This window comes from Brassica rapa, chromosome A05, assembly GCF_000309985.2.
Source record: "Brassica rapa cultivar Chiifu-401-42 chromosome A05, CAAS_Brap_v3.01, whole genome shotgun sequence".
NCBI lineage: Eukaryota > Viridiplantae > Streptophyta > Magnoliopsida > Brassicales > Brassicaceae > Brassica > Brassica rapa.
Window position 1 is genome coordinate 2,253,475 of NC_024799.2, and position 11,244 is coordinate 2,264,718.

Genomic DNA, 11,244 nt, shown 5'->3' on the forward strand with positions numbered 1-11,244 from the left:
ATACCATCATATAAAAATGTTAGATCAATATTTTTACAAAAAAAAAAGTGTTAGTTCAATATTTTTACAAAAAACAATGTTAGTTCAATATTTTTACAAAAAAAATGTTAGTTCAATATAATTTGAAATATGTAATTTAAACATATACATGCTGCTTACTCGTAGAATGAGCAAACCTCCGAGGTGGATCTAGAAGAAGGATTACAAGAAACAAATGCTAATTTCAATGAACCTAAAACGATCTGGGATCAAGATAAAGAACACATCAACGAAACAGGATCGGATGGCGCTACGCCGTCTTAGTTTTATTTGCTTCTTTTTAGAAATCAAATTACGCACTGTGGATGATAAAATAGTTAGTCCACTATTTGTAACGACTTCCAGTGTAACTAAATATCAGAATAGAGAAGACCACCGATCGAGCATGAATAAGAAACATCCAAAAGAATATTTGTCTATTTGATATCTCACAATTTCGAAGGCATGCACTACGTTGCTTCCTCATATTTACTTTTTCTGACTGATTTATATTAATATAATTTATCTAGTATGACCAATTAATTTAATACTAGATTTTGACCCGTGCAACCGCACGGGTGTTCGTTTTCACTTTTCTATATATAAATTATTGTTTTAGAACATAAGTGATATATATTTTTAATGTTAATCATATACTTAAATATTTATATAACTATTTCAAATACGATAATTTTATAATTTACATGTTATTATTGTTTAAACTTTATGTATTTGCAACTTCTTATTATATATTTATCTTATTGTATTTGCATTTAGTTATTAAGCAAATTAATATATTCATGAGAAAATATATTTAAAAAATATTTTATATTTAATTTATGCTAAATTCTGACCCGTTTTTCAAAACTGGATTTTTTTTTACCAATATTTTTATGCTTATTCATTTTAGATAATTTATTATTGTATATATAAAAATATAATATATGTTAATTTTTAGACATGTATTATATAGTTTGTTAATTTTAAGTCGTTTGATCATCATATTATATTTTAAATAAATAGTTTATATTTATGAAAATAATATTTATAAATTTATCAATTGAATATAATTTTATCATATTTATTTTAGTATAATAATTATATTTTTACATGATCATGACTATAAAAGTAGATAAAATAGGATATAATTTATTTATTTTCATTTCTAAACGATAACTTAAAATACATTAAGTTACTGTTTAATTATTACACAGATTTATTAGAATTTTTAAAATATAATATATAAATATATATTATATTTAAAATGAAAATATATTGTGATTAAAGTAGTTACAAAGATTTTATATTATTAACTTAAAAGAAATACATGTTAATTTTTATACATGTATTATATAGTTTGATAATGTTAACCCATCTTACCAACATATTAGATTTTATTTTTGAACATACATATTTTATAATTTCAAAAATAAAATATATAAATTTAATATAATTTTATTATATTTAGCTCAATAAAATAATTTTAATTTAATATGATTGATTATGATTATATCATAACTAAAATATTATAGATTTTTTATTTTTCTTTTTATATAACTGAATATATTAATGTATAATAATATTTTAAACTAATTTCGAAATTATTGAAAATATTTAAATATAATTTCAAAAATGAAGATCTTGTAAAAATCTTTTTAAACAGATTTGTTTGAATTTTAAAATAAATATATTTATATTTAAAATGAAAAGATATCAAAAGATACTATGATTAAAATATTTTAAAAATTATATTTATTATTAGTCTGAATTAAAATATAGTATGAATTTCTATGAGTATGTCCATTAGGTCCATTTTTTTAAAAATCACACATGAATCAAGGTTGTGACTTCTATTTTAATATATAAGATGACCATCATCAATGACTATGCTAAAATAGACTCGAGAAGACTAATATCTGATGATAAGCTTGTTTAAAAAACATGTGACGATAATCTTGGGTTTCATTAAAAAAAAATTAATTATATTTAACTTTCATTCATGACAATTGGCGCATTGTGTACTTTCCACCTAACTCTTATATAGTGCTCAACAAACTCCGAAAATAAATCACATGTAAATATTAAAAAATGAGTCACATTAACGCTGGGGTTTGTCGTTCAGGATCTCCAGTGATATATAAAAAGTTTATATCACATGGAGTATTAATTAAAAATATTAAGTTTTTATCAAATAAAATAATAATAAGTCAATGAAAGCCAACTGGTTCACTCGGTAAAGATTATCAGTTCCATAGTCTAATAATCCCCACTCTTTACGTTAAAGCCCTAGCTTCCCCTCTCTCTATATATAAGCTATTCTAGCTACGGATCTTTTCAATTCTCAGAATACGATAAGCCCTAAATACTTTCTGCGTATTCATCATATTAGTTTTCTTAACTTGGCTTAGAAAAATGGCAATTAAGGTTGCACTTGTAGTCGCACTCTTTCTAATGTCATGCGCTATTTCAAAGGGAAGATCCCTTGGATTTTCGACCAAGCAACTTGATCGTTATAGTTTTCCTCCTAATTTCAGTTTTGGTGTTGGTTCTTCAGCTTATCAGGTTAGGTGGTTTTTACATTCTTTAACAATTTTATGACATTATATCTACTGCCTAACAATTTTACAAACTAGCTAGAGAAACTAATATTTTAATTATACCAAACGTTCATTGATGCAGTATGAAGGTGCAGTCGCAGAAGGAGGGAGGACGCAAAGCATTTGGGACAACTTCACACATGCATATCCAGGTCTACATTTAATCTCCTTACCTTTTCTCCAAAATATCAATCAATAAAACATTTTACTGTCTCCTGGGAGTTTTAGTTACAAATCTATCTTCGAACATGGTGATAAACTGTGAAATATTTTTGCTTTTATAAATAGTACGTGACACGGTAAATTAAACTTGCAGAAAGGACGAATATGGACAATGGAGATATAGCCGTTGATTTTTATCATCGATATAAGGTATGGTTTTACTTTTCTTTTTTTTAGTGAGTTTATTTTAATGTACTTTTTATTTTATTTTAATATACTTGCCCGCAACAAAATCATTTGGAACGTTTTTTACGAAAACAAATTCTTGAAAAGAGTAGGTGTGACTTTTCAAAAAAAAAAGTATATCGGACATCCCTAAAAATTAATCCAAACTTTGTCTTCTTTTGTGCGTTTAGCTAATATTTACCTTAAATTCCCGTAATAAACGAGCAGGATGACATCAAGTTGATCAAGGAAATGAATATGGATACTTTTAGATTTTCCATCTCTTGGTCAAGAATTTTACCAAGTGAGTACTACTTTAAATTTCGAAATTTATATATTGACAAATAATAACTTCATATTTCTATCTTATATGGATGCATATTTGTATATACTTAACCATTTGTTGATCTTTCAAATTTTGAATGTTCAGGTGGAAAACTAAGCGATGGGGTAAATAACGAAGGAATTCAATTCTACAAAAATCTCATTGATGAAATCCTAAAAAACGGTGAGAATCATATGCTCAAACCAGTGATTTCTGTCAAATGTTTATGTTCAAAATTTTCAATGATTTTTGATCATTAATCATTATATATATTCAAACATATACACAGGAATAAAACCTTTTGTAACTATCTATCATTGGGATATCCCTCAAGCTCTGGACGATGAGTACGGTGGATTTTTAAGCCCTCGAATCATGTAAGTAAAAAAGAAAAATATTCTACCAATAAAAAAAAAAAAAAATATTCTACCATTACTTGCCAACGTAAGGTTATAATGTTTTAAAATAAATTTGTTGATGTTTTCGAAAACAGTGATGATTTCCGGAACTTTGCAAGAGTCTGCTTTCAAGAATTCGGTGACAAGGTCGATATGTGGATAACGTTCAACGAGCCTTATATTTATAGTGTTGCGGGTTATGACAAAGGCAATAAAGCAATGGGACGATGCTCAAAATGGGTAAACAGCTTATGTGTAGCTGGTGATTCGAGCACCGAACCTTATGTAGTCTCTCATCATCTTCTTCTAGCTCATGCTGCAGCTGTTGAAGAGTTTAGAAATTGTGACAAGGTATATATATTATCTGACTATGTTAATGGGTGGAAATATGTGTATAGTTAAATTTTGAAATCCTTTTGTGGTACTAATCAATTTGTTTTTGCAAAACAGATCTCCCAAGATGGTAAAATAGGCATAGTGTTATCACCATTTTGGGTCGAACCTTATGATGTTAATTCCCATGCTGATAAAGAAGCAGTTGAACGAGCTCTTGACTACTACCTTGGTTGGTAAGTTATCTCATTTACAATTTTTATTAATAACTTTTATTAATTCCCATTCTTTGTTTTTCTTTGTGATTTGTGTAGGCATCTCGATCCTCTAATCTTTGGAGACTATCCAAAAGCAATTAAAAGAAACGCTGGAAAAAGATTGCCTTCGTTCACCAGAAAACAGACTGAAATGATAAGAAACTCGTTTGATTTTATTGGAATAAATTACTACAGTGCTCGATATGTCACACGCCAGCTTCAGAGCGACCCTTCACGACTTCGTTTCACCACAGATCAACATGTGGAGTACAAAGGTGAGCACCTCGAATATTCAAAAATAATAAAAGAAAAACCGGCTAAGCAGTTTTCTAATTGGTAATGTATAATATATAGTAATTAGCCTAAACTTTTACTAAAACTGATAATATTTTTCTCCTTTTTCTATTAGTGACAAATCGTGACGGCGACTACATTTCCTCAGAATCGGTATGAACTACAACATCCCTCGAAAATATTCTTGGCCTATATGTACAATTTCCATGAACACAACTTAATTTAGATTTATTTTTTGATTTTTCAATTTCAGGATGAACTCAAATTTATCTATGTATATCCTGAGGGCCTACGAAAGCTTCTAAATCATATTAAAAATAAATACAACAACCCAACTATCTACATAACTGAAAATGGTAATATTTTAAAAATTACTCTCAGTTATCTTACTAATTGTCATCTAATTGTGAATTTCTTTATTTTATTAGTTCAGCTTAATAATCAAGTTAATAAAATGCAGGATATGATGACTACGATGTTGGGACAGTCCCACGTGAACAACTATTAAAAGACACAAAGAGAATAGAGTACCACGAGAAACATCTTCAAGAACTACATAAAGCCATCACGTAAGAAAACTTCAGTATCTATCAAAAATTGAATAAGTATAGTGACAACTAATCTTAATTGATAGTTAGCTAATATTAATAATGTATTGCAGTGAGGATGGGTGCGACGTTAGAGGCTATTCCGCATGGTCGTTGTTGGATAACTTCGAATGGGAACATGGATACACGATGAGATTTGGTCTATACTACGTTGATTATGCAGATGATCTAAAACGATATGCTAAAGATTCAGCCAAGTGGTTCAAAAAGTTCGTGGAGAGAAAGGAGCAAGCAACACCGTCGGATCTGTTCAAGAGCATCAAGAAATGGTGGTCTGCTTTGCAGATGGTCTAACTTCTTTGAAGAATGAATCAAAGCATGAGAAACAAACAACTAGAGTCCTTGTTCTATAGGAAATTATATATAGAAATTAGATATACATGTTTGCAACGTACACAATCATTCTTTTAAAAAGTTAATTTGTAATTTTTGTTGCAGTACTGCTCCAGACACAGTAAATATTGGATGTCTGTATAAGAATATACTACCGTGTTTTTTAACTTCCAAAATTTGTCTTTTCAATTTTGATAGTTTAATTTTTTATGTAGTTTTACTTTTATCTAATGAACTAAATTGGCTATATAATCTAATAAGAATCATTCTTTTTGTGGATAAAACAATTTTTTGCAAATAAGTTATTTAGATTAGTTAAGAGAATAAGAGTAATCGAACGGAAAATTAAGACAAACAAGTATAATTCCTTGTCTTGGTTAAGTCGCACAACTGATGTAAATAAAATTATGTTCCATACTACTAGATTTTAAACAAAAAAAAAGTTAAGCAAAAAATATATATTTAAAAAAGAAATAGAACATGTGAAAAAATAAAGTCAAATAAAATAAATGGAACCTAAATTTTTATAAAATGGAAATAGCGCACGAGTCATCTACACGGATTCACCCATAAAATAATAATAGTAAAAAAATTAATTATTGGTTTAGGACTTAAAAATAATAATAATGGGCTTTATTAAATGTTATTTCAAGTATGAGCTTCAATCAAATGTGGGTTTTTTAATTCCTTCCAGGGCCTCCCATTTTTATGTCTTGAACATATTTTAGGCATGGCCCAATCGTGCAACCAGTTCTCTATATGACCAGTAATTTCCTAGATTTTCTTAAATATTCAAAAACACTACTATAGAGGATCATAATTTTGTTGCATATATGAATCTATTATATAATTTCAAGATTGCCAATCACATTTTTGATAAAGAAACTCGCAGAACTAATAGGTCCTTTGATGTAGACTCTTTTGTACAAATGTTACTTGAAGAATCAAGAAAAGATTTCTAGTGTATAATCCAATCTAAGAAAATTTACTGGCTTGAGTAGGAGATACAATTTTTACAATTTATATATTAGATTCGTCACTGGTACATTGATCTAACCGAGTTATATATTTGATTTTTTAGTCTTCGGTTGTCGACGACCTGGAGATAAATTTATTTAGAGTTGGAGTCACCCACTTCTATGTACCATTTGATCAGCCATTATGAATACAACAACAATACACGAGGGATGAAATCATGAAACTGATCACGTCCCACAATTATTGACCTGTTTTGTAATTGTCTTTTTACAACAACAATACACGAGAGATGAAACTGATCACGTCCCACAATTATTGACCTGTTTTGTAATTGTCTTTTTCTTAAAAATCGCCGACGAGTTTGACCGGTTTAGAACCACGTCACCATCAAGACTGCTTCAAAATTGTCAAGTTACAAGTGGATCTCGCTAATACAGATCCAAGACAAAGTCCAAGACCAATAACATACTTACATACACCGTTGACTGTTCACGAACCTCTTCGAAATTACCAATATGCCCTCTTTTCTCAGTCTCTCGTGAACGATTCAAAGTCAACGACGATGCTCCTCTCGGCCCTTGTCCCAACGATTTCCTCTCCGTGTTTGTTCTCTAAATGAGAGAGCATTTTGAGCTTACTATATAATATAAAAACTGAGTGAGAGCATCAACTAGTAGAACATACATGATCATTCAGTATATGGATTATGGAGTGGACATAAGCTGAAATATGTTGTAAGCAATAGACGTGTAGAACGAGGAGGACTCTATGATATCTTCTTCACTGTTTTCAATGATAAGAATATCATTAGGCGCAAGCAAAAACGAAAAGGTTGGTAAGAGATTGAATGCTGTTACAATAGAAAACAGGAAAAGGTAGGTAAGTGAAATAAAGAAAGAAACAATTGTTTACCAAAAAAAAAGAAGAAAGAAACAATTTAAATTATGCATGGTTTTAAAGCATTTGCTTTTTTTCGTAACTTAAGTGGAAATTTAAGTTAAGAATCCATTCTATCAAGGATTAGGTGTAGTTGCGTGGGTCCAATTGAACTTATCTTCTGCCTTTTTATCGTAACACTAACATGTGCTGTTAAATTTGTTACTGCGGACTGAACATCGCTAACCTAAACCATGCTAATCAGAACCTAAACTGAAAACTGGTGGGTTTTACGCGGCATCTATAACATTGAAGAACTGCATTTTCAATTTAAAAATGGGGGGTGTGGACGAATTATTACAACGGGAGTAGACCATATTATAAAATAATGCGGTCCTTAATCAACTATATCGCCAAAAGACAAGTTTTTAAAAAAAAAATCGTGAAGAAATATATTAAAATTTTGCAAGTATTCTGAAAAATTGAAGTTGACTGACCTTATTGATATTTTTGTATTAGGCAAACGAGGAACGGTCTGCAATAGGACTCTCAATCAATTCGTTTCTTTTTTAACAATAATGCTGCATAAAAAAATACTTATAACCCCACTTTGACTTCTCAATTCTATATATCTCAATCACGCATTTATATATCATATCACTTTGAAGGCGCTTCTCAAGATCTATAAGCCAGAGAAGATTATTTCAAGATCTACCTCTTATCATCATTATTGTATCTTTCTTCTCCAAGAACAAATTTTAGAGAAAATAAATCTAAAGTTTCATACAAGACGAAACCCACCAAAGATGACACAGTAAGTGCTCTGTTTCTTTCTTTCTATTATCTCAATCATTCCAAGATTCATATTTAATGAATCTTGAAATTTATATGCAGTCTTCAAAGAACATATCCTACATCGATGTCAAAAGGTAGAGCTAGCTTTCCAAAAGGCTTTCTCTTTGGAACTGCTTCTTCTTCTTACCAGGTAACAAAAAATCAAGAAACTGAAAAGAAAAAAAAATATTACAAGATCAAATGATATTTACTTCAGTTTTCTGTTTTAATTATATAGTATGAAGGAGCAGTCACTGAAGGTGAGAGAGGTCAAAGCATGTGGGATCATTTCTCCAACAGATTTCCTCACAGAATCAGTGACCATAGTCATGGAAACGTTGCCGTCGATTTCTTCCATCGTTACAAGGTACTTTCTATCTTTAACCTTTTCGGTTTCTTGCTCCTCAAGGTAGTTAGTTACAATATTGAAGATCTATGATTAATTTCTTGTACAGGAAGATATAAAGAGAATGAAAGATATAAACATGGATTCTTTTAGGCTCTCCATTGCTTGGCCAAGAGTGATACCTTGTAAGTATATTAATATTTCTGAAACTTAATTATTGTGGACATTTATATCAATAAATATCCATGGTTGACTTTGTGAAAATCAAAACAGATGGCAAGAGAGAGAGAGGAGTTAGTGAAGAAGGGATTAAGTTTTACAATGATGTTATAGATGAACTCCTAGCCAATGAAATCACTCCTCTTGTTACCATCTTTCATTGGGACACTCCTCAGGATCTTGAAGATGAATATGGTGGTTTTCTAAGCGAGCAGATTATGTAAGCAAAATCGACTTTATTTGAAATTTTTAATATATGGTGAATGTATCTGTTCTAGAGATTAATGCTGGGTTATCTGCAACCACAGAGATGACTTTAGAGACTATGCGAGTCTCTGCTTCGAGAGGTTTGGGGATCGAGTGAGTCTATGGTGCACACTGAATGAACCATGGGTGTACAGTGTTGCGGGTTACGACACAGGGAGAAAAGCTCCAGGACGATGCTCCAAGTATGTTAATGGAGCTAGTGTTGCTGGTATGTCGGGATACGAGGCTTACATTGTGAGCCATAACATGCTTCTAGCACACGCAGAAGCAGTGCAAGTGTTTAGAAAATGTGACCATGTAAGTAGACTTTCTATAAATAGAACACAAGGAATCCACTGTTGTTTGTTGTTGTAGTGATCTGATTTAAATACTATGCAGATCAAAAATGGACAAATAGGCATTGCGCATAATCCACTTTGGTATGAGCCTTATGATCCAAGTGATCCAGATGATGTAGAAGGATGTAACCGAGCTATGGACTTCATGATTGGTTGGTAAGTGATTCAAAATGATAAATGAGTTAAGTCTTTTTGGTGTGAGACCGTTCTTGATTTGTTTTCTTCTTTGTCGTGGTGTTTCATACAGGCATCATCATCCAACAGCGTATGGAGACTATCCAGACACGATGAAGAAATCTGTAGGAGATAGGTTACCAAGTTTCACACCAGAACAATCCAAGAAGCTGATAGGCTCTTGTGATTACGTTGGTATAAACTATTACAGCTCGCTTTTCGTGAAGAGTATCAAACACGTGGATCCTACGCAACCCACTTGGAGAACTGATCAAGGCGTAGATTGGATGAGTATGTCTCTTGATGATAATAAATGATGATGATGATGGAAGCTTTGTGACTAACTTATGTCTCCTTACTAACACATGGTGCAGAAACAAACATTGATGGTAAACAAATAGCGAAACAAGGAGGATCAGAGTGGAGTTTCACATATCCAACAGGACTCAGAAACGTTTTGAAGTATATGAAGAAAAACTATGACAATCCTCGGATTCTCATAACGGAGAATGGTATTAACATCTTTTGGATGAGTATTTTGCATGTCTTCGCTGTTTCTGTATAGATCTTTAATGTAACATTGTCTATGATACTCTCAGGGTATGGTGAAGTAGCTGATCAGAGTCAGAGTCTGTTTATGTACAATCCTTCAATCGATACAGAGAGATTGGAGTACATAGAAGGACACATCCACGCCATTCATCAAGCTATTCAGTAAGTAACACATATGTTTAGAGCATAGACATGACCGTTTTTAGCATGTGTACGTGTAAGTAGAACGGTCGAATAAAGATCCAATACTAAAAAAGAAATTCTTATAATTTTAAATAAGTATAAAACCTTAAAAATTTATTTATAATTCTAAAGTTAAAACATATAATTATTAAAGAAAAACAAAATATGTATAGTCTCAACTATCAAAATTTTAAAACTTTATATTTATACCCTTATAAGTTTTTGAACAATGACTATAAATTATTTGAAACGGCACTATAGGTTAAGGGTGTTTAGTCACTTATGTGTTTGTTTTCATTAATATTAACAGTGAAGATGGAGTTAGAGTGGAAGGCTATTACGTATGGTCATTGCTGGATAACTTTGAGTGGAACAGTGGATATGGTGTGAGATACGGTTTGTATTACATTGATTACAAAGATGGACTTAGAAGATACCCGAAAATGTCTGCTTTGTGGTTGAAAGAATTCTTGAAGTTTGATCAAGAAGATGAGTCGTCTTCTTCTTCTGCGGAGTCTAAGAAGGAAGAGAAAAAGGAGAGCTATGGAAAACAGTTATTGCATTCTGTTCAAGATAGTGGTGCGCTACCTGCGGTTTTGGGGAGCTTGTTTGTTGTCACTGCAACTGTTGGCACTTCTCTGTTCTTCAAGGGATCCAATAACTGAAACAGATTGTTCTTAAAAAGTAAAACCTATAAAGCTGTTGCAAATTGTTGAAGATGAAGAATATTTTATGATTTGTAAACATTCCTTATGCTTGTTCAGTGTTATTGTAAACTTGTTTGATCTATAAGAGAATTTTACTTATTTTAGCATTTTCAAAATAAATCAAACGTCCTATTTCTCCTACGAGATATATTATATATCATATGTATCAGATGTCCACCGAACTATGATCTCTTACAAAATCTCCCCGAACTAAAAAGTA

The 11,244-nt window shown here is 31.0% G+C and overlaps 2 protein-coding genes across 2 annotated transcripts; both read left to right on the plus strand.

The window, feature by feature from the left end:
* The first annotated feature begins 1,809 nt into the window (after window positions 1–1,809).
* Window positions 1,810–6,992, plus strand: LOC103866803 (beta-glucosidase 31). Its single transcript, XM_009144791.2, has 13 exons — window positions 1,810–2,580; window positions 2,698–2,767; window positions 2,932–2,987; window positions 3,231–3,306; window positions 3,433–3,510; window positions 3,617–3,704; window positions 3,821–4,076; window positions 4,176–4,294; window positions 4,373–4,590; window positions 4,725–4,762; window positions 4,863–4,965; window positions 5,070–5,178; window positions 5,271–6,992. Exons 1-13 carry the CDS (start codon window positions 2,431–2,433, stop codon window positions 5,509–5,511), a joined length of 1,602 nt encoding a protein of 533 aa, XP_009143039.1. The 5' UTR covers window positions 1,810–2,430; the 3' UTR covers window positions 5,512–6,992.
* A 968-nt stretch (window positions 6,993–7,960) lies between these two features.
* LOC103866804 (beta-glucosidase 26, peroxisomal) lies at window positions 7,961–11,130 on the plus strand. Its single transcript, XM_009144792.3, has 11 exons — window positions 7,961–8,218; window positions 8,299–8,389; window positions 8,477–8,605; window positions 8,694–8,769; window positions 8,858–9,023; window positions 9,112–9,367; window positions 9,449–9,564; window positions 9,656–9,873; window positions 9,957–10,094; window positions 10,182–10,296; window positions 10,628–11,130. Exons 1-11 carry the CDS (start codon window positions 8,211–8,213, stop codon window positions 10,980–10,982), a joined length of 1,668 nt encoding a protein of 555 aa, XP_009143040.1. The 5' UTR covers window positions 7,961–8,210; the 3' UTR covers window positions 10,983–11,130.
* The last annotated feature ends 114 nt before the right edge of the window (window positions 11,131–11,244 follow it).

Coding starts and splice junctions, on each gene's coding strand:
- LOC103866803 (XM_009144791.2), top strand. CDS start 2,431: ATGGCAATTAAGGTTGCACTTGTAGTCGCACTCTTTCTAATGTCATGC. Junction 3,307..3,432: donor TTGGTCAAGAATTTTACCAA/GTGAGTACTACT, acceptor TTGAATGTTCAG/GTGGAAAACTAAGCGATGGG. Junction 4,591..4,724: donor TCAACATGTGGAGTACAAAG/GTGAGCACCTCG, acceptor TTTTTCTATTAG/TGACAAATCGTGACGGCGAC.
- LOC103866804 (XM_009144792.3), top strand. Junction 8,390..8,476: donor CTGCTTCTTCTTCTTACCAG/GTAACAAAAAAT, acceptor TTAATTATATAG/TATGAAGGAGCAGTCACTGA. Junction 9,024..9,111: donor TTTCTAAGCGAGCAGATTAT/GTAAGCAAAATC, acceptor CTGCAACCACAG/AGATGACTTTAGAGACTATG.